The following is a 24,037-nucleotide window of genomic DNA, read 5'->3' on the forward strand; positions in this document are numbered from 1 at the left end:
GTCCCTGCTTGGACTTTGATATGAGTGCCAGTGAAATTATTTGTATATTAAATTTGGAGGTTTCCAAAGCCTTCTTCAGTGGGCATTCACGTTTCGGAGAGTCAGGGTGTGCAAGGTGGTAATGTTATATTATTCCAGTACAATACTACCCAGGTGGAAAGTCTACTTCCAACTTCTCAGCTGGCCATGTAGTAACAAACTCGTTAGCTCAGAGCCCTGCTTGTACAACCCACCCACTTGCTCTCCTTGCTCATCAACATACCCCGGCACCTGGTCTGCAACAACCCAACTCTACTGCTCCTGTTGCTCTTCATTTCTCTTTCCCTATCCCCTCCAATTGTGTCCCCTTCCTATTGGGCCCAAGGCACCTCCCTGACCTGCCTACCCCTAGTTCTGGCCTTGCCCAGCATTCCCTAACCGCCATTACATTAATAAGCTGTGCAAAGAGCTGACACAGACACTGTCCCAGGGTATCTCTGTGTGAGACTGTAGGTGTTACTTGTCTCCATCAGGACGAGGTTGCAGCTCAACAAGCCTTTGGCCCATTATTAAAGCTCTGCTAAGTGGAAAACCCCATATAAACTTTTTTGTTACAGGTCATCACTTCGTATTTAACAATATAGGCACTCAAGGGCCTGTGCCTAAGAACTAAAGCTTAACTAAAGAAGTAGCTAGAAATGTTGTACATTATGTTTTGTGCTTCTGTACCAGCCCAAGACAACCACAGCCCTTTAGCAGTAAAGATCTGTGTCTCCAAAGATGCCCCAGTAGCTCCCCATCTTCTTTTCTGCTGATTCACTGCACATGCTCTGTGCTGCTGTTACTTACTGAGCTTAGGGAGCCACTCACAATATACAGTACACATAGAATAGAAATGTCACAATATAAGGCTGATTAGTAATTAATACAGATAATTACTACATGGCAGCACAGAAACCAGTGCAATTAGCATCAGAATTTAATAATCAGCAAACCTGTAGCATCAGCTTATATTACAGCCAGGGAAGCTCATTTTCTGCTGGATAATTAGTGACGAGCCCTAAGCTTAGCTTCTCAACAGCCAATCAGAGCCCACTAAGCATGTGAGTGTCACAGACACTTTCCAAGATGGTGACCCCCTGTGACAAGTTTGAAGTCCTGGATCATTGCTGCTATTGACAAGCTGAAACTTTAGGCTGGTGCAATCTACAAAATATGGGGATTTTAGCCATATTCATTTTTAGGGTTTAGTTCTGCCCCTTGGATACTTATATGGTAAATATTTTTAAAAAAAACCTTTTCCCCTGGTGCTGTATATATTTCCATGAAATCCAATAGCAGAGATTGAAATTGTATATTAATTAGGGCTTCACGGGGCCCCTATACCCCCTGGGACCCCCTGCAGTCGCAGGGTCTGCTTCCACTGTAGTTACGCCCCCTGATTCCATTTGTATTATAAAGGTTGCAAAGTCTGTTTGAGTCTAGTAACCCATAGCAACCAATCAGAAGGAGTATAATAACAGGATCCATGCTTGTCGCAAACCAAGTAACCCATAGTAATCAACATTTGCTGGTTTAAGGTTACGCCACGAAAAGCAATGCACTTTTCCCGCATGCTACTATTGCTTTTAAAGGAAAACTATACCCCCAAAATGAATACTTAAGCAACAGATAGTTTATATCAAATTGAATGAGATATTAAATAATCTTACCAAACTGGAATATGTATTTACATAAATATTGCCCTTTTACATCTCTTGCCTTGAACCACCATTTCATGACTCTATCTGTGCTGCCTCAGAGATCACCTGACCAGAAATACTACAACACTAACTGTAACAGGAAGAAGTGAGGAAGCAAAAGGCAGAACTCTGTCTGTTAATTGGCTCCTGTGACCTTACATGTGGTTTGTATGTGTACACAGTGAATCTTACGATCTCAGGGGGCGGCCCTTATTTTTTAAAATGGCAATTTTCTATTTATGATTACCCAATGGCACATACTACTTAAAAAGTATATTATTATGAAAATGGTTTATTTACATGAAGCAGGGTTTTACACATGAGCTGTTTTACTCAGTATCTTTTAAAAGAGACCTACGTTGTTCGGGGGGTATAGTTTTCCTTTAAGAGCGTGGTTATAGCAGGCAAACACAGTACTAAAATAGCAGAGTTTAATTACATTTTATTCCAGCTCCATTTATTATTGTTTCATAACAAATTCTTCTGGCTTTTGGAGAGGAGGCAATATCAGTCGTGTACTTGCAGAATGTTATTAAATGAACATTAACAAACTATGCAAAGGAATGACATAGACACGGCCCTGGGGTATCTCTGTGTGAGACTGTAGGTGTTACCTGCCTCCATCAGGACGAGGGTGCGGCTCCCTTTGGCACTTTATTAAAGCTATGTTCAATATCTCAACGTCAAAACAATTTGGAGTACTCAGAGGTGCAATTTTGCAAAAAGATGAGGAGTCATATTTCTTTCATAAGGATCCCTTTCATTGAGGTGAGATAATATAGATGGTTTGTGGAATCCTCTGTTCAGTCCCAAACCATTCATTATCTGTGAGGGCTTCTCTGGTGGTTCTTGGTTTCTCCTGCAGTTCTAATATCAACTTAGTAGGGAGGTCATGTGTCCAGGTTTGGCTGTGAGGTTTGGCTGGACCATTTGGGCCTGTAAGATGCACCAGGAGTCAGTTCTACCATCAAACAGTTGAAAGGCAGTTGGTCTTTCAAGTTCTGCTGAGGACCTTTCTCAGTAGGTAGATGGGGCACTGGTATTTGTAGAAACAAGAGGAGCTGCAGTTCCTTGTAATTTCTTCTTGTTCAGACCATCTCCTAAACAGAATTAAGTGCTCCCAGGGTCAGACTGTGCTGGTGGGACACTGCATAAAAACCCGGTGGGCTCCAGCCTAGACCCGTCCCCTGATCACGCCCCCCCCATCACACCCACCAGTGTCAGACTGGGATGCTGGAGGCCCACCAGAAAACCTTTAGACTGAGGGCCCACTTTCCAGACTATTATTCCTCCTTTCCTCACTCAACCTCTTTATTCTCCTAGTCTTTTATATCTACTTATTATATTCTTCCAATATTAAGCATTTTTCCCCATAAAGAAATAGGGAATGACCATGAAATAGGCTAAATGGTTAGAAGCAAGAGGGCCCACTGACACTCGGGCCCACCGGGAGTTTTCCTGGTATCCCGATGGGCCAGTCCAACACTGACCCCCAGCCTTGATTGTGGCCTCAACTAGCGCACAGGTAAGGGTAAGTTTCCAGAGGGGGGTTGTGGCCTGGGCCGCTAGGCGGGTGGTGAAAAATGTAGCGTGGGCCCAGAGGCGGAGCCTTGGAGGTGGGGGGCTGGTGTCCCTGTGGCAGAAGCCCCAGTGGGCCTCCTGTCATCTAATCTGACGCTGAGTGCTAAACTAAATCTGTGTGGATTGCAGAAATGTGAATGATAACTTCAAAACCTGTATGGCCACTTCAAGATGTAGAAATAAGAATATGAATGAGGTGAATGTGGGCATGAGTCATATAGACCTGGGCTGCTTTAATGTACCAGTGGGCCCGGGGCAGAGATCTCACTGGTGTGCCCCCACATACTAAAAGTGAACCACCCTTTGAGGCTGGCTCAGCTACAAAGATTTCTAGATCTCCAGATTTTTTGTGAAATCCACCAAACTCCTAATGCTTAAAGTTTGAAACGTCTTTCTCTCAGTTTGGACGCATGTACTGGTTAGGGGTTGGTTATGTAAATGGCAGAATTAGATTTATTTTTTTTAAGTTCAGTCACCCAAAGCATGTATTTTAGGACTAGTATAACATCTTAAATTAAGATCCTTTTATTTCTGTGGGTGAAAACCCACACAAGCTTGAAGAGAACATACTCAGTGTTCCAGTCAGAAACAAACCCAGTACTGCAAGGAAGCAATGCTAACCACCAGCCATGCTAAGCCAACACAATGGGATTCACTTAATTAAGTGACCTTTTTTCATATTAAGAAAGGCCACACCCAGAAAAAACATGGCTATAAGCCTTGCACCTTCCTTACTTCCTGAATGCTCTGTTTGGTGAAATATTTCTACAGCGATTCAGGACGGCGTTGGGACTGGGAGCACCAATGAAAATAGATGAAAGGAAAGTCTATTTGGAAGTGTACTTGCTCTATTTTTTAATGAAATGACTTAAAGGACATGTAAACCCCTCCGATAAATAGTTAATCAGTGAACAGCCTATTTGAAATCTTTAGATACCTGCCACTCTGGTTGTTAAAAGGTTAACAGTAAGGCTGCAGCATCCCCTTAATCACTTAGAAATACTTCTACTCCTCTAACCCTCCCTCAGGAATTCCCTTTAGCATGGTCATTTCTTCTCAGATTACTAAACACACCCTCCAGTCTAACAGCCAATGAAGAAATAGCATTGCTGGTTCCCTTAGAAACTCTAGCTGTCGGATCCTATTTTTTTTCCTAACCACCTCTCCTAAACTCAGCTTAACCATTACAGTGCTCAACCCCAGCAGAACTTTTTTATCAAAGTATGTTGTGCCTGTGTAAACCTGCATTCTGCATTCCAATGAACTTTACAGCAACATACATGTCCTGTTTGCAGATGTCATTGTTACTGATGATGTGTCAGAGGAAAAATGGCCGCCGGGTGAAAGCTGCTTTTTGTTGTAGGAAAATGTGATGGTGCTGGCAAATGGAGGGGGTATATGTAGTACAAATTATTTGGATTGAGTGTGAAGAGATGCCCAAACACGGAAGTAAAATGTAGGTTTTACATGTTCTTTAAGTGGACCATACACCTTGAGATTTGATGAGGTTACCAAACAAGCATATCTCTGCTAGATTTGAACACCCATGATGATCCAATCGTTGACCTTGGGGCCACCAATCAGATCTAAAGTCCTTCAGTCTAGGATCACATTAACATGTTGATGTGATCTTTGACAGTATTTCTAAACTGCCCACGAGATGTCTCCTGATTCTCAAGCAGATCTGATCAGGCAGGTCCTTAGAAGGACCTCCATACATGGCTCAATAAGTTGACTACTTGGTATGGAGGGGGGCCAAGCAGTGGTTACTAACTGCGTGGCTGGTCCCCAGGAGGCTTTGAGTAATGGCTAGGGAGTATGGAGGTATGACAATTTCCATCACAGTTAGGATTAGATTTGAGGTGAAAATTATTTGTTGCCTTAGATATTCATGGAACTATGTATGAATGACTGATGAAGTTTTCTTGTAACCTTCGCTTAGCTGACCAAAGGCTGAACCTCCGAGGGGGCTTGAACTGGCAAAGTTTGACTACAATGATGGCCCATGGTCCTCCAGTTTGATACAGAGGAAGGCAAACATAACAATAATAGCTCAGCTTCATAATTAAAAGGTTTATGAAAACTTGTATAATATGAGAGAAATGGAATCCACCACCCAACTAATGTTCTCTTTCCACATGGGACTTTAGCCCTTATGCATGCTGCTCCTCTTGCTAAGTGACCTGATTACGTTTAATTTGACACTACGGAGTATTAATTGCTTTGCACCCCGTCATTCTACATTAGGCAGCTGAGCACATTAGAGCACCCTGCTCCGATATGAACATTCCGGAATAACACATACCCTGTTCTGTATAGTCTTTTAATGCAAACCCCCTACTTTCCAAAGCAGCTGGCTTTCTCTCATGAGAGATTTGCATATATTTTATTAATACAAAAGAGCAGAAAGAGACCTTCCCTTGTCGGTCTGAAACAGCTGGCTGGGTGAATAATGGAGCCCTTTCCATAAACGGTTTAATCAAAGGGTGCCCTCGCGAGCACGTTCATTTACATGTGTATGCCCCCAGTGAAGCCGCAGAATGACAAGAGCACTGGAAAGAATCACTCACTCAGAAGGCAAGTATTTTGTCTAAAATAACAAGTAATAATATAAAAATAATATATCTGTGCCCTAACCAATTGCAACAAGATTCCCAAATGTAATAGTCTGGTTCTTACATGCTGCTATACTTGAGTGTTAGTTTTCCAGACTTTTCACCCTGCTAAAGAAGTTCATATAGACAAATACAAGAGGTCCTCTGTACTCAACTCAGTGGCCAGCTCCATGTTGTAGCTCCATCCCACTTTTTCCAGCTATAGTCAGGTGATTCCATTGGTGGACAATTAAAGGGAAATCATGTTTGGGAATTTTAACCTTGAAAGCAGCAAGAAAGTTGCAGGTAAATCATAATGGAATTTTTAATGAATCAGATGAAAGTTGAGTGTAGGACTGGTCAGACCAGGGATGACTTTGATGTAGTTGGCCAGCTTGAATATATTGCAATATATGGACAAACCATCCCGGTTTTGTTTAAAGGGTAAGGCATTTTTAGTAGCCTAAGGCACAACTTTTCCTTGCTTGTTGAAGAAGGTATAGCCTCAGAATATGACTATTCATCCAGGTCATTGTATATCTAGTATTGGTAAATCTAAAAACAACTGGACTTGCTGAGTAATCAATGAAGACGTTTCACTACTCATCCGAGCAGCTTCTTCAGTTCAACTGACTGGTGTGGGAAGTTCTCGGCATATAAACTCTTCCACTAATCCAAAAACAATGGCACATTGTAACTCTTCAAAGAGGTGACATCTGAAGAAATTCAGAGGTGTAGAAGGGATCCTGCATTTTCCATGGTTCCATAAAGGTAGCATTAATCTGAACTACTGGCTGGGAGCTTGAAACAGAAAACCCTATGTAAGGCTCATTATCTATCATTCTTAATACTATTATATTTCCACTGTTTGCTGTTATTTTTCTCTGTTATTCTTTATCATATGGCTGTCCAATACTTATTTATTCTCATTAGTTACTCTTACTGGGGTGCAAGCACTTATTGTAAAAGTTAGGTCTACAGCTTTAAGGTGGGCAGTGATAGGACCAGCATAATTTCGGTCATGACAAACACCCCATTTCTGCCAAGGAACAGAATACGGCTTTTTTTTGGCAATGGATATGGTGATTGGGTTTGCACTAAAGGATACCAATTTATTTATTTAGGCCACAAGTTATTTATTGTGTAAACAAACAGTTTGACAATGCTCAACTGACATGGGGAACATTCTGTAGCTGTAAGATAGTATGCATAGTACAGGATAATGGTGCTTATATTAGCAACGTAATAGCCTTTGAGAAAAGACTGAGATAGCAGGTATAGTAGAGAGATATGGTGCCTATAGTAACAGTGGGATAATAGTCTCTGGGAAGGGAGTGTGACTGTGGGATAGCAGGTAGAGATGGTGCCTATAGTAACAGTGGGATAATAGTCTCTGGGAAGGGAGTGTGACTGTGGGATAGCAGGTATAGTAGGGAGAGATGGTGCCTATAGTAACAGTGGGATAATAGTCTCTGGGAAGGGAGTGTGACTGTGGGATAGCAGGTATAGTAGGGAGAGATGGTGCCTATAGTAACAGTGGGATAATAGTCTCTGGGAAGGGAGTGTGACTGTGGGATAGCAGGTATAGTAGGGAGAGATGGTGCCTATAGTAACAGTGGATAATAGTCTCTGGGAAGGGAGTGTGACTGTGGGATAGCAGGTATAGTAGGGAGAGATAGTGCCTATAGTAACAGAGGATAATAGTCTCTGGGAAGGGACAGTGGCTGTGGGATAGCAGGTATAGTAGGGAGAGATGGTGCCTGTAGATTAACTAGTGTGAATGGACTTTTTTGAAGAGCTAGAATCTTATGTGAATAATTTAAAGGGCAGATGAATAATCACCCCCATGGTGAAAATACAGAACTCTTTGTCCACATGCTTACACTCTTTCCCAGTCAATCCCTGTGGGACATCAAATAAAGGAAACAAACGTTTTATGCAAAGCAATTTGATTTATTTCAATGAGAAATAATCCTACGTATTGCTGAAGGAATCACCTCCCGTGGAATCAATTGTTACAAGACAACGTCCCTGTGTGAAGTTCAAGTGCTCTTATACATTCAACAGGAGAAAGAAAAATAAAGGTAATAAATGACCTAAAACGTCGGTGCCTAATCGCACTTGTAAATGCACACAATGTAAATGACAATTTGTTCAGGATAGAAAAATATTCAAGTAGTAAAATCACGGACTCTCTTTCTCCTTCGCTTTTTAAGGTCACTAGAACTCTTTTTTGATCAAAATTGAAATCTATGAAAAATAAACACATTTGTACATGTTCTCAAGTTTTATAACCACTCACTATTACAAAAAACATATATATAAGTGAGCAGTTATTTTGGACCAGAAATATCATCTGTTGATTGAAATAGGCTTTCTTTTCCTTAAACTCTTGAATAATAACAAAAAAAAGAAACGCATTCCTGCGGCAGACAGAAGTTTTACAGAATGCCCTGCTGAAAAATATTCTTTCAAAATAGAGATGCTTAATTCTTCCAGAACTATAAAAAGCCAGAGAAGTGGAAGAAAAGAAGAAATCTGTTAGAAATTTATTATAAATCCACCTGACAAATTTATCGGGATTTTTTTTTTTTAAATATTTTTTTTTTTATTATTTTTTTAACGAAGCCAAGTATGGGAGATGTTTACAAAACTAAACTTCTTGTACTCAGCATTTGACGTAGCCCCCTCAAAAGTGAGGCCATAATAGTCCTCTAACAACGTGAGAGCAGAAGAGCTTAAATTTCATCCAATGGCAAACTGAGTACATAACTCTTCAACATAAAGGGAAAACATACTCCAGTTATAAGTAGGCTTTATCTCCCATTGATGTTCCCTTAGATCATCATAGAGAAGGTGCAGCTTATTGTGTTGGCAGGACGTTCCTGCTGTTGGTATGTGCATTGATACAAAGGAAGGGGAACCAGCAAACGCTCTCCATAGAGAGAAGGAAACACTTGAGTAAAGGATACAAAGTCTAGGTACTTGTAGATAGGTGTGGCTCCTGAGTAGCTAAACATCCCATTGGATTTAGCGTTATGCATACAAAAATGTTGGGCAGACCCAGCTGCTCAATGTTTTGGTGGTTACCATGGCTAAAGGAAGTAGCATCAGATATTGCAATGAGGAGAACTGTTGGGGCATTTTGCAGGAGCTAGAGGAATCCAGACCAGTTCATGAGGAACTTAGCATGGAAGACTGAGGGAAAGGCACCACCATCTAAGGGCAACTGAGGAAGAAATGTGCTCTTCCATAATGTCTAAAAAATAGTGCAAATAGTAAACGAGGGAGTGAACGGACAGTGCTGCATGGTCAGGTTGCCATGAATTTTCCAGAGGGGCCACTCAACACAGTGCTAAAGCCCTAATTAAACTGCCCTGAAAAGGCAAAGGCAGCATGCAATTATCTTCACGAAATATTGCAGACAATGGTTCCCCAGCTACACCCCATTGTTGGCCGGAAATCCACGTCGGTGATCGCTGCACTGCAACGCTTGGTGTAGCCAATCACAGTGAACCTTCCAACATTAAGGAAGCTCATCTTCTTGCTGAACACTGGCGTTGCAAAGAGAAAGATTCAAATCATTTTATTTCATAAGTTACAAAAGCATTAGCCCTACGCGTTTCGACTATTTAAGGTCCTCATCAGGGGGAAAAAAATCTAAATATAGTAAAGAAAAGATGCCTTTTTACTATATTTAGATTTTTTGGCCCTGATGAACACCTTAAATGGTCGAAACGCGTAGGGCCAATGCTTTATTTTTTTGTAACTTTTGGATGAAATAAAATGATTTGAATTTTTCTCTCGGGTGTGCAATCTTCATCTTTCTTGAATGTTCATTACGTTGTGGTGACTGGTGATTGGGAGTGCACCTTTTGACCCTGTTGCTTTTTGCAACTACAATACATCAGAAGATGTAAAAGTTTAGTTATATTAGTGCATAAAACTGTGTTTATTTTGCCTAAGGGGTCAAAATGCAGCCAGGGCACTCCTTTTCTTATTATCAATTACTGTGCTATGCACCCAAGAAATCCCAGGGCTGAAAATAAGTGTTTACCCCGAAATTCATCTTAGTCTTACTGTACTTCCACAAAACTTCAGGTGTGCAAACAGGCATACACCTCAAATCTTATTACCGGCCTACAGACTGCCCCCGCCCCCATCACTTGATTTGAAACCCCAGGTGGATCTGCCCCACAGTTTGGGAACCTATGGCATAACCCCAAATGTATGCATTTAATATTGCAGTTATCGGTTACGTAAGCCTTAAAGGTCATCACATTCAACTCAAGTCTACAGATCAGGCACCGGAAGAGGCAATAAAAATAGCAGCTCCCACTCATAGGTAGAAAGGCATACCCATGCACACAATAAGCTGCACCCTCATACTCTGCTGTTGGTTAAAAAGGAAAATACATGGAAGATTAGCCATATTTGTAAAAAAATTCATCGGGGAGGTCCCACGTACTTAAACACTAAGCAAACACTGCCAGGTGGAAAATAAGCTTTAACGCTCAGTCATATCCAAACTATATCTTGTCCATTTCATGAATAACAAAACTAAATAGGTGAAAATGTTCCACATTGTCAACTGCTCCGACAGAGCCTCCAAACAAAAAAAATATGAGATATCAAAGGCAGACAGATCATGCATGACACTGCATAGACGCCGCCATTAGCTCTTGCCAAGACGTAGGAACCCAACGGAAGCTTTGGGACTTAATTGTTTTCAATCTGTTCCAGATCCAAGTCGCCGCAGTCTATAGGAAAGCCGCTTCCTTCTGAGCTCTCGCAATCGCTGGTGTCCTCTTCGCTTTCACTCAATGGCGGCTCCCTTGTGTTTGTGGCACGTAAGGGCCCCCGGCTCGCAGCTCCCACAAATGACTCCTTTGCAGGACTGGAACCAGGAGTGACGCTACTCATGAGGTCATCCGAGTCACACGGAGAGGAGACAATAGTCTTCATGTGAGGATCCTCGTCCTCTTCATAATCAAGAGAGCAAAGGCTTTTAGAATTTTTTAAAGTCTGTGAAATAAAGCAAATCAGATATGGAAACGTCAATAATAATGTAACGATGTCATGATTAATAACATGATACCAGAATAAGAAAAAATTAACCGCTTAATTAAAGGGGAACTATTGCAAAAATGAAAATTTAATATAAGCTTCAGCACACTGAAATAAAAAACTTTCTAAATACAATTAAAAATTCTGTAACATTCATGAAATAATCAAGTTTATCTTCACTATTCCTCTCTTAGCATCTGTTTCTCTTCATTCTGTCTTCATTCAGGAGTTGGATGTCAGATATTCATGGTCAGTTAGATCCAATATATCTTATAGGGGGGCTTTCTTTTGCCTAGATGATGTGTTAGAGCTCACCAGACATCATGTCTCTCTACATGCAGAATTTGTGCAAAAGGCAGTTATTTTGTTAGATTTTGTTTGTACTGGAATCCGTTATTTGAGTGAGCTTTAATACATCTGCTAGGAAAGGAAGCCCCCCTTTAAGATATATTGGATCATTCATCTGACACCCAACCCAAATGATTGGTTTGCAGTCATTTAAGTCTACTAAAAAATCATGTTAACATTAAATAATAAATCTAACGGGCTGGTTTTACTTCCAATAAGGATTAATTATACTCTCTTTGGGATTAAGTACAGGTATGCAATCTGTTTTCCAGAAACCAGTTACCTAGAAAGCGTTGAATAGTGAAAAGATCATCTCCATTTGACTCCCTTTTATCCAATAATCCAAATTTTTAAAAATGATTTTCTTTGTCTTTGTAATAATAAAAAAGTACCTTTTACTTGATCTCAACTAAGATATAATTATTCCATATTGGAAGCAAAAACCACACTATTGGATTTATTTAATGTTTACATAAAATAGATCCAAACTATATACATATATATATATATATATATATATATATATATATATATATATATATATATATATATATACATACATACATATATACATATATATATATACATATACACACACACACACATTTTATTTATATATATATATATATATATATATATATATATATATATATATATATATATATATATATTTATATACATACACACACACACACAAGTAAACTATATATATATATATATATATATATATATATATATATATATATATATATATATATATATATATATATATATATATATATATATATATATATATATATATATATATATATATATATATATATATAGCAAATTTGAGTAAAGTGCACACGGATAACCGAAAAAAACAATGCCTGTGTGCTGGTTACATGTGTCAATAGTCATAGGCAAGAGAGAAAAACCGCACCAACAGGTCTTTATACAAAAATAGAAAACCTTTTATTCAACGTTTCGGCTCAAACCGCTGGAGCCGTCTTCAGGAACAAAAAGAAGACGGCTCCAGCGGTTTGAGCCGAAACGTTGAATAAAAGGTTTCTATTTTTGTATAAAGACCTGTTGGTGCGGTTTTTCTCTCTTGCCTATATATATATATATATATATATATATATATATATATATATATATATATATATATATATATATATATATATATATATATATATATATATATATATATATATATATATATAAAGTTTACTTGGAAACATAGGCAGATAATGGATTGCAGGATCTGGGATAAGTCTTGGTTACACAGAGGGCGCTTGCTTTCATGGTAGATAAATGTAACATGCTCAGACATGCCGAGTGTTATTATATCGGCAGTGCAATAATAAGTCAGTCACTCTCATTGGGACAGATCTATAGCTAAACCAGTTTGTATTGTATAGCCTTTTTGTTTAGATTCCGCAGTGCTTTACACATGCCTTCCCTGTCCCAGTGGAGCTTACAATCTAAGCTCTCAATCACATTCATACAACAGACAAGTCTACCAGGAGCCAACTAACCTGCCTATAGGAAGCAAAGGGAGAATTTTTGATTCTACTTGCCCTTTAAATTAAGACTGGTCTCAATAGGGCACACAATATTGAGTTTTGGGCTTGTTTGGCCATTGTAATGAAACTGGATGCCAATCAGCCAAGTGTCCCTTTGTGGGAAGCTAAATGGAAGCAATGACTGACACTAAATGGGTGTTACCAACTCCTTATCATTGGGTGCTGCCATACAGCCTCACAGAATGGCTTATTGTTCAGCTGGGAGTGTGCACATACCTGGGGAACACGGCCAATTTAGGTGCAGGCTTAAGTTCAAACAAAACCCTGACTGAACACACAGTGTTTTTACTAAATGGACGATCAAGACAAAAAACTTTCTTAAAATTGCTTGAGGAGAGGCGCCTCCTGTAAGTACAAGCTGACAGCTGTTGGTATGTTCTTCCATAGTCCATTTAAAGGGCCATTGTACTGGCAATTCCTCTCTCTTTGTACTTGTCTAAAAGAAGTAGTATTGTCCGGTTTCCGCTGCACCATCCCAACCCAGCTTCTATAGGGTGTTTATATATTTGCACAGTCTCAGCCCTGCCTAAGCCTCCAGGCAGTCTGGCTTCCCATAATCCTCCTATTGCGATTCCTGATGTCATTAGAGGTATGAAAACATGATTCAATGGTCTTCCACAGACATAGCTGGAGTAGACACACTGCCTAAAGGTGGCCATACACGGATAGATCCGCTCGTTTGGCGATGTCGCCAAACGAGCGGATCTCCCTCCGATATGCCCACCTTGAGCTGGGCAATATCGGGCTGATCCGATCGTGGGCCCTAGGGCCCAACGATCGGATCCTTCACGTTCGCAAACGGGCGGTCGGATCGCGGGACCGCATCAACGAACAGATGCGGCCGCGATCCGACGGGATTTTTAACCCCATCCGATCGAGATCTGGCCGACTTTCGGCCAGATCTCGATCGGGGAAGCCCGTCGGGGGCCCCCATACACGGGGCAATAAGCTACTGATTCGGTCTGTCGGCAGCTTTTATCGGCCCGTGTATGGCCACCTTTACATGGGTGATTCACCTTTCCATTAACTTTTATTATGTTACAGTACGGCCAGCTACTTTTCATTTCACATTCATTTTTTATAGTTTTTGAATTATTGGCCTTCTTATGAAAGCTTTCCAGCTTTCAAATGTGGGTCACTGCCCCCATCAAAAAAACTAATTCTCTGTAAGGCTACAAATTTAATTGTTATTGCTACTTTTTATTACTCGTCTTTCAATTCAGGCCTCTCCTTTTCATATTCCAGTCACTTATTCAAATCAATGCATGGTTGCTGGGATACTCTAGCAACCAGATTGCAAAAACTGCAAAATGGAGAGCTGCTGCATAAAAAAGCTAAATAACTCAAAATAATAAAAAATAAAATCCAATAGCAAATTGTCTCCGAATATCTCTCTCTATGTCATACTAAAAGTTAATTTAAAGGTTTACAACCGCTTTAAGGCTTCTCGTAGGCTGCACAAGAACATACCAACATATATGGCAGCCGTGGTACAGGGAGCTGAAGTTTGACAGCAGATGCAAAGCCCCATGCTGAAAATTGCTACATGAAAAGCAAGAGGGTGCAATTAACATCAGAATTTAATAATCAGCCTTGTAGCATCAGCTTATATTACAGGGGAACCTCATTTTCGGCTGGATAATTAGTGACGAGCCCTAAGCTTAGCTTCTCAACAGCCAATCAGAGCCCACTGAGCATGTGAGTGTCACAGACACTTTCCAAGATGGTGACCCCCTGTGACAAGTTTGAAGTCCTGGATCATTGCTGCTATTGACAAGCTGAAACATTAGCCTCGTGCAATAAGTTCACTATATAAAATATGGCATTTTCAGCCATATTCATTTTTAGGCTTTAGTTCTCCTTTAAAGATATTCGACAGGGGAATGACTATGGAAGACGTCAACTGGCTTCTGCTGGAAATAGCAGTGGGCGTGCACAAGGAGAAAGCTGAAATATCACTAAATGACTAGCTGAAAGCAGATGAACGGATGTAATGACTAGTTGAGAACAGACGAGAAGATGTAATAACTAGCAGAGAAGAAATGAACAGATGTTCTCCATCAGCAAAGAAAATATATGGTCTGGGCAGAGGGAGATGTGACCCTTAAAGTCAAGGCAATCGGAATCCCACACAAAAAGGACGAACATATCCATTATTATTTTGTTTAATATACATTACTACTGTTTATCATGAACTGATCCAAGCATATCCCTCAAACCAAGGCCCCCTATCAGCATTTTTGATTGGACAGTCCTCGTATAGTGAAAGAACCAGACATGCATTGGAAGTTTTTTTTCCCCAGCAGATCAGCCTCCTCGATATGGTCAATTTGCAATTTTAACCTGGTCAAAAACACTGGATATTTTCTTGCAGTCCAATTGAGGTTTATATGGACAACTAGACCTCTTGGAAGGTTTGTTCACTTTGCATGTGTGTGTCCAGTGGGCATAAAGTTTGATTCAGGTCTAGTAACCCATAGAAACCAGTAGATATTAGCAGCCAACCAAGAAGCATTGCTTGTAGCTTGTTTGAAAGTAATTTAAAGGAAAACTATACACAAAATTAATACTTGAGCAACACAGTTTACATCATATTAAGTGGCATATTAAAGAATCAAACTGGAATATATATTTAAGTAAATATTGCCCTTTTACATCTCTTGCATTAAACCACAATTTCATGATGGTCTGTGTGCTGCCTCAGAGATCACCTGACCAGAAATACTGCAGCTCTAACTGTAACAGGAAGAAGTGTGGAAGCAAAAGACAGAACTCTGTCTGTTAAGTGGCTCATGTGACCTAACATGTATGCTTGCTTTGTGTGCACTGTGAATTCTACCATCCCAGGGGGTGGCCCTTATTTTTAGAAATAGCAGTTTTCTATTTATGATTGCCCAACAGCACATACTACTAAAAAAGTATATTATGAAAATGGTTTATTTACAGGAAGAAGGGTTTTACATTTTATGCAATTTATTTTTAGAGACCTACATTATTTGAGGGTTATAGTTTTCCTTTAACTACATTTTTAGTTTGATGGCTACTAAATTATTTGAGTGTTTTTTGTATTCAAGATATAGAATAAAGTATTGAGACACAATTCTTATATTATCAGTCTCCTAATATTTATAACCATCTGTTGGCATTAGGCAACTACCAGCGTGGTTATAGATGATACAAAAGGCAAGGGCAACGTATGTAAAATTCTATAGCCGACACAACTGTTCTACTCTGGTCTTTTTGCAAATATCGGTTCTTTTAGCTGACCGTGAACCCCCTTGAAAGCAGAGGCTCACTTCATTATGACATTTTGGGCCTAATTTCACATTGTGATCTTATTTTGTGGATCCGAAGGCAGAAAAGGGCCAGATGCTCTTGGTGCCTGCCTCCTCCATAGCTTTTAATTCACTGCTCCAAAAAAGCTTTGAGATCCCATTGACAACTAAGCACTTCAGTCTGTTCTCTCCTGTCAGAAGACAAAGTACTGGCTTGTCTTCAGCTTGCTTTTGATGCCTGATTATCATCTACTAGCACTGCCTACTGCTATCGCCTTTCCTTCTTCTCAAGCCTGCTGGAATCTGAACTGGGTATCCTCCTGGGCAACAAAAGATAAAAAGGGGGCCTTTGATTGTTCATGCGATGCTGAAATGAAAAGGCCAGAGGATTCATCCTGGCTGTGACCTGGCAAGATCCCTTCAAGAACGCCTGCCTCCCCATTCCAGTAGGCCTTCCTCGCTTATAGTTGCCCATTCATACTCCCTGTGTCTGCTAATTCATTCAAAAACAGGATGAATTCCTCAGGTTCCTTGTTAAGAACCTAAATGTTGATCCTGTGAAGGGGGGGGGCACTGCTAAGCTTGGAAAACAATGAAAAAGTACCGCTAGTCAGATCTAAATTAAGAGGCGAGATTTATGGCAACATTATTCGTAGAAACAGAGAGGAAGAAAAAGAACACTGGTATCTGGGGCCGACTCAGAAGATCATTACTGGCACAAGCCATCTGTTATGTGCGCCGTCAGGTCTTTGTTTGGCAGGAACTGACATGCCATCTTTGCCCAAACCCAGCCATTCTGTTCAGCATGCTCAATGGAGCAAAGAAATATCTGTGAAGTAATTTATGAAGTCTCAAGTCCATGAATTAGCACAAAACAGAAAAAGGGTACCGTGTTAGCCAGTAGCAAAAATAACAAATAAAATAACAAAAACAAACAAATACAAAAAGTATTGTAGAAGTGATATCTATGTTGGCTAACGATAAAAATACATTGCAAGCTTTCGGAGCACCAAGGCCCCTTCGTCAGGCAAAATACAAATAAAAGATGGACAGGCACAGCATACATTATATATAGATCAGTGAAAGGTATTCATGGGCAATAAATTAGGAAGTTTGCCTGACGAAGGGGCCTTGGTGTTCCGAAAGCTTGCAATGTTTTTTTTATTTTTAGCCAATATAGGTATCACTACTACAATACTTTTTACTTTTTATAAATTATAAACCAACCCTATATAGCAGGCGGTGATATACACAATATGGTAAATCTGTAGAAATATGTCAAATAAACTGAACTTGCTGTTTTTTTTTCTTTTTTTTCTTCACCAGTCATCCAACTGGCTTTCTCAATGCAGAATAACTTGTAAATATGATAATTTGGAATCTTCACTAACCATTATATGGCAAGCAATCGGAAATTGGACATTTGCTTATGGTGAATGGACGGGCAACATTTGAGATCATCTGCACAAGTCAAGATCTATGCGGCTTTTGGAAGGGTGGGACATTAACTACATTGTTCGGAATAGTGGAAATCCAAAAATAATGAAAGTGCCAGAATCTGGAGAGTTTTAGGTCATGAAAAGTAATGAGAATGCATAACAGAAGCTTTCAGATAAACACAACCACATAGAAAACAAGTTGCACAAGCTTTGCAACGTGCCTCAAGTTAGTGTTTTGATTGGCTACTACTTGACACTCTACAAAGTTGGCTCACGGTGGAACTTATACCTGCACAAAACATATTTAAAACATATATTTAAAAGTAACTTGGGACTTACAAGGATCGGAATAATTCCCATTAAAGTTTCAACCATTTTCAAGAGCCCCACCCAACTTAACGTATATAAATGGAAGGAATGTAATTCTGAACCAGTATGGTGGCTACAGGTTGCATTTAGCTTTTTCTTCTTCAAAGCTAACAAGGTAAAGTATAAACACAAAGGTAAAAGTAACTACAATAACTGGTCGCACCAAAGTGAATGGTTTCCGAATGTGGCAACAAAAAGTTGGGCCTTTGTAGAAAAGACAACAAAATGGAAGAAAAATCGTTACATACAACAAATAACTGTCCATTAAAGGAATTGTTCAGGGTAAAAATAAAAAAAACTGGATAAATAGATAGGCTGTGCAAAATAAAAAAATGTTTCTAATATAGTTAGTTAGCCAAATATAATCTATAAAGGTGGAGTCACAGGATGTCGAACATAATAGCCAGAACACTACTTCCAGCTTTGCAGCTCTCTTGGTTTCCACTGATGCCAGGTAGTAACCAATCAGTGACTTGAGGGGGGGCACATGGGTCATAACTATTGCTTTTGAATCTGAGCTGAATGCTGAGGATCAATTACAAACTAACTGAACAGTTATGTCCCATGTGGCCGCCCTTCAATTCGCTGACTAACTCAGAGCTGAAAAGCAGGAAGTAGTGTTCTGTTCTGTTAGACACCAGTCACTCCAGCCTTTATTCTTACATTCTTGGCTAACTATCTATATTAGAAACATTTTTTTTTATTTTGCACAGTGTATCTATTTAGCCAGTTTTTATTTTTATACTGAACTGTTCCTTTAAAAGACAGATAATCCTACAGTGTACAAGGCAGGGGTGACCCCTATTCACAGTAAAACTGAAGATATAATAATTACAGAGTCTGGAAAACTAAGCACAATATGAGAAGAAATCTTTTAGGGTCTAAAAACCTATTTCACAAACTCTCATTATCCGACCATCTCATGCACTTTTACAACTAGAGCACAAAATGATTCCTTAAAAAAAAAAAAAAAAGGAAAAAAGGGCTCAATTAATGCGCTGGCTTCTAAAGAACTGTCATTTGCCCAGGCCCCCCATCCCGATTGCATTTGGAAGGAACCTGCCAGATTTCAACCTCATTAAACCCATAGATATTTTGTAACAGGTCCATTCTGTTGAGCTGCACCCCCTTATAGGCACTAGGAAGGGTCTGGCAAGTGGAAGCAGCTGGGCAGCAGGCACCTTGATTCAGACAGTAGATGAAAGGGCAGCTGCAATGCAGGCATGAGGTCCTACGTCCCCCTCAAATTAACTCTTCAAACTCATATTTATACTCTGCTATTTGCATTTGGAAACGACATTGGTGGCCCCTTCAGCATGATAAGAGGGGGTACAGACTGAGGAGCTGTGAGTCTTTTGAGAATTTTGATTACCGTGCTGGACTCCCTGCATACTAATGAGAACTGGAAAGCCAGCAGAAACATTCACTTAGAATCTAATCTGTTAAAAGAAGAATATGCACTTGCTCATTAAACCAATGTACTTCAACGGATACGACCATGCAAAAAAAAAAAAAAAAAAAAAAGGTTTTGCACCTGTTACTATAATGCTGAGACTGAAATGACAGATGAATGGGAAAAACGTCTAAGGTGCTGGAAGAAATAACCCAAATGGGACAACTTTACACGCATGAACAACTGATCTTTCAACATAGAATCTTCAAAAGTCAAACCGTGCTCATAATACTACAAATAAAAAACCCAATATTTAAACCCATATAAAAAATGGCGTGCCTTGTCAAAACAGAAGTGTGTGAGATAAATTGCTATTTATGCGGCTCCATGTACAAACAATGGTGAAGGCTTGGTTACAGACCCACAGTAAATTATTACCCAGAAATCCAAGCCAACAAATCAAGGGTGCTGCCTATCATTAAAGACTCTTCCCTGGTAAATGTAGTGATAAAATGTGAAACAAAAAAGCACACCTTCTTGTTCAACACCATGGCTGTCAATCTAATCACATTTCTGGTCATCAGGAGACAGACTGGCATTGAGATTTCACTATATCAAATATAGGCAATGCCAACAGGAGATCAGATCTCCATTTGTTTTGGATTAGGAAGCTTTCCTGATGTGCTCACACCACTCCCAGTATAGACTAGTAACTAAATAGTGAATTTATAAACCCAGATACTGACATGTCTGTCCGGAACCATGGCAGTTCAGTTTTGTCTGGAACAAAGTAAATGCAAATATGTGTCTGCTATATAATTATTCAAAGCTGACTCATAAAAGCTTGGCTAGAATTAACTCAAGAAGAAAAGGGTGAAAATGCTTCTTTACCACTGTGATAGCAGGTATAGTAGGGAGAGATGGTGCCTATAGTAACAGTGGAGATAATAGTCTTTGGGAAGGGGCTGTGGGATAGCAGGTATAGTAGGGAGAGATGGTGCCTATAGTAACAGTGGAATAATAGTCTCTGGGAAGGGAGGGCAACTGTGGGATAGCTGGTATAGTAGGGAGAGATGGTGCCTATAGTAACAGTGGGATAATAGTCTCTGGGAAGGGAGTGTGACTGAGGGATAGCAGGTATAGTAGGGAGAGATGGTGCCTATAGTAACAGTGGATAATAGTCTCTGGGAAGGGAGTGTGACTGTGGGATAGCAGGTATAGTAGGGAGAGATGGTGTCTATAGTAACAGTGGGATAATAGTCTCTGGGAAGGGAGTGTGACTGTGGGATAACAGGTATAGTAGGGAGAGATGGTGTCTATAGTAACAGTGGATAATAGTCTCTGGGAAGGCTGTGTGACTGTGGGATAACAGGTATAGTAGGGAGAGATGGTGTCTATAGTAACAGTGGATAATAGTCTCTGGGAAGGGAGTGTGACTGTGGGATAGCAGGTATAGTAGGGAGAGATGGTGCCTATAGTAACAGTGGGATAATAGTCTCTGGGAAGAGAGTGTGACTGTGGGATAGCAGGTATAGTAGGGAGAGATGGTGTCTGTAGTAACAGTGGATAATAGTCTCTGGGAAGGGAGTGTGACTGTGGGATAGCAGGTATAGTAGGGAGAGATGGTGCCTATAGTAACAGTGGATAATAGTCTCTGGGAAGGGAGTGTGGCTGTGGGATATCAGGTATAGTAGGGAGAGATGGTAGTAGTAGTGATAGCACTGGGGAAGTCTAGCACACAGTGGTGCTGGGACTAGTCAATCCTGATTAAGGAGACAAAGGGTTAACTATTCAGAATGATAAGTAGGAGAGATAATAAAGATACATCTCTGTATGACTTGCCAGTTCCTAAGCAACAATAGAGTTTGACAGATTCTGATTTAGATTGGAGGGAGTACAACCCGACCGGAAACTCAAAAACCACAAAGCTTTTGTATGTGTCACAAGTTAAAAACTGGCCCCCACAACACAGTCTCTTGAAAAAGTATTTTCTAAATACTTGGAAGAGAGCATTAACTGTGAGCACAGGCCAAAATATTTCTTATTTCCTCTCCTATGTGTCGCTGGGCTCTTCGGCCTCCCACCCAAAACGACATTGAATCCAGCGCCGCTCATAAAAACACAGGCCGCTCTGTCAATAGAACGCAAGCATGTGGGTCAGCAGTTGTGTTTTGCTCACTGTTATGGCAACGGGCTTTCCGGCCAAGGTCTCCAATGTGCGATACTGTATCTCACTGTACTTGACATCTTGTTGCGGCTGATCGTTAATGCACATAATGACTGTGCTGTTTCTGTTTAGTCATGATAATTTAAAAGCAGAGCTGTCAGGCCGTGAAACCAGAGTGTCCAGAGTCCATGCTGAGAGGAGAGGAGCTGCCATCTGCAAAGGCACTTGCACCTTCTCATCTTCCAGCAGTCTTACACTTCAGCTATGTGGAAGGCACCAATCAGCTGTTCCAGCAGAACTGAGTCAACTCCAATTTAAAGGGATATGGTCATGGGAAAAATACATTTTTTCCCAAAATGCATCAGTTAATAGTGCTGCTCCGGAAGACCTTTGCACTGAAATTCATTCTCAAAAGAGCAAACAGATTTTTTTTTTTATAGTTTCCCAGCTGCCCCCAGTCATGTAACTTGTGGTCTGATAAACTTCAGTCACTCTTTACTGCAAGTTGAGTGATATCACCCCTCCCTTCCCTCCCCCAGCAGCCTAACAACAGAACAATGTGAAGGTAACCAGATAACAACTCCCTAACACAAGATAACAGCTGCCTGGTAGAGCTAAGAACAGCACTCAGTAGTAAAATCCAGGTCCCACTGAGACACATTCAGTTACATTGAGTAGCAGAAACAACAGCCTGTCAGCAAGCAGTTCCATCCTAAAGTGCTGGCTCTTTCTGAAAGCACATGACCAGACAAAATGACCTGAGATGGCTGCCTACACACCAATATTACAACTAAAAAAAGAAAAATACACTTGCTGGTTCAGGAATGCAATTTTATATTGTACAGTGAATTATTATTTGCAGTGTAAACAGTGTAATTTAGAAATGAAAACGACAAAAAAAAAAAATCATGACAGAATCCCTTTTAGTACATTTCCATTTAAAACTCTTTTGTGCCAAGCAAAGCTTTCTTCAGTGGGAAAGAGCCAAGCAAAGGGTCGAGTCCCACCATAGGTAGAAGGTAGCAATTGACATAGGAAGTGTGTGGGAAAGCTCAAGAACACCACAAATTTGCCTCATGACTGTGCAGTAAAACATCCCAACCTCCAGCCAGGCCTTCTCTAGCCCGAGAATGAGAGAGGGATCCAGAACTCTTCCAAGTAGACATGCAGGCTCACTGGTGACTTTGCATCAGGAGAAGACACCGAAGGCAACAAGCCAGGTGAGGCTTTGTAATTAGTTTGGTCTACAACTGGTGCCAAAACATGTAAACAGCCCACAGGTTTCAGGCCTACCAAACACATCCATAATGCAGAAAGAACAGTCATAGCAACGAAGAGGAGTATCCAACAATGGCGCTTAAAGGAAAACCCCCAAACAATGTAGGTCTCTATAAAAAGATATTGCATAAAACAGCTCATATGTAAACAAACCATTTTCATAACAATATACTTTTTTAGTAGTAGTAGTAGTAGTAGTATTAGGGACTGCCCCCTGGGATCGTTGGATTCACGGTGCACACAAACAAAACTATACATGTTAGGTCACATAAGCCAATTAACGGACAGAGTTGTGTCTTTTGCTTCCACACTTCTTCCTGTTACAGTTAGAGCTGCAGTATTTCTGGTCAGGTGATCTCTGAGGCAGCACACAGACCATCACAAAATGGTGGCTCAAGGTAAAAGATGTAAAAGGGCAATATACCAGTTTGGTAAGATTATTTAATATGCCACTTAATGTGATGTAAACTACCTATTGCTTTAAGTATTCATTTTGGGGGAATAGTTTTCCTTTAACTGTTCAACTGGACCATATGTGAACCTCCAAGGGATTTGTTTGCCCCCCCCCAGTCTCTCCATAGGTTTCTTAGTTTGACACAATTTTAAAATAATCTAGCCACTGAATTTGGGATACAAGAATTAACCTGCCCACTCCATGTAAAAAGTTGGATAGAACCGATGACATATAGAGCTTACAAAACTCCTTCTAGCTCTTAGTTATGGGTGCAGCTGCAGATACTCCAAGATTTATGGGTTTCCATGCAAGGGAATTACTCGTGGCTTGGCCCTGTACTCAAGTGTGGGAACGCTAGCTTATTAAGCATTAATTACACACTGATTTGAAGTGTTAACGATCTTTAACTGTGATTGCATATTTGTCTATCAAATTGAAAGTTCACATGAAACATTTGAGGCTGCAGACCGCAAACTGCATCGTAACTGAGGCTATAAAACGGAGTGCACATTTAGGGTTATTACCAAATCTGGGAACAGACTGCAAAACAAAATTACAAACTAAAATTGGTGATTGTTCCCATTGTATATAGCTAAATATTCAAAGGGAAATATACCCTACTATATGACAATATGAAATTGCTCAATGTTATCTTGGGAGTATTTTTTCAATTTACATACTTTTATATGTAGAGAGGTCTTGGCTTAATTTACTAAAGCTGGAAGTGTCTCCAGATGGCTCCCTGCTCATTTCTCAATCTCCAGTCACCTCTGAGTTAGA

General features: G+C 40.2%; 1 protein-coding gene across 4 annotated transcripts in view; it reads right to left on the minus strand.

The window, feature by feature from the left end:
* Positions 1-7,828: 7,828 nt before the first annotated feature.
* fam53a.L (family with sequence similarity 53 member A L homeolog) overlaps positions 7,829-24,037 on the minus strand; it is a 74,783-nt gene continuing 58,574 nt past the window's right edge. For all 4 annotated transcript variants that reach the window (XM_041587534.1, XM_018227931.2, XM_041587539.1 and 1 more), the window contains exon 5: positions 7,829-10,921. In XM_041587534.1, the coding sequence (XP_041443468.1) occupies positions 10,616-10,921 (306 nt within the window). In that variant the 3' untranslated portion in view covers positions 7,829-10,615. The remainder of the gene's footprint in view (positions 10,922-24,037) is intronic.

Source organism: Xenopus laevis, chromosome 1L (genome assembly GCF_017654675.1).
Source record: "Xenopus laevis strain J_2021 chromosome 1L, Xenopus_laevis_v10.1, whole genome shotgun sequence".
NCBI lineage: Eukaryota > Metazoa > Chordata > Amphibia > Anura > Pipidae > Xenopus > Xenopus laevis.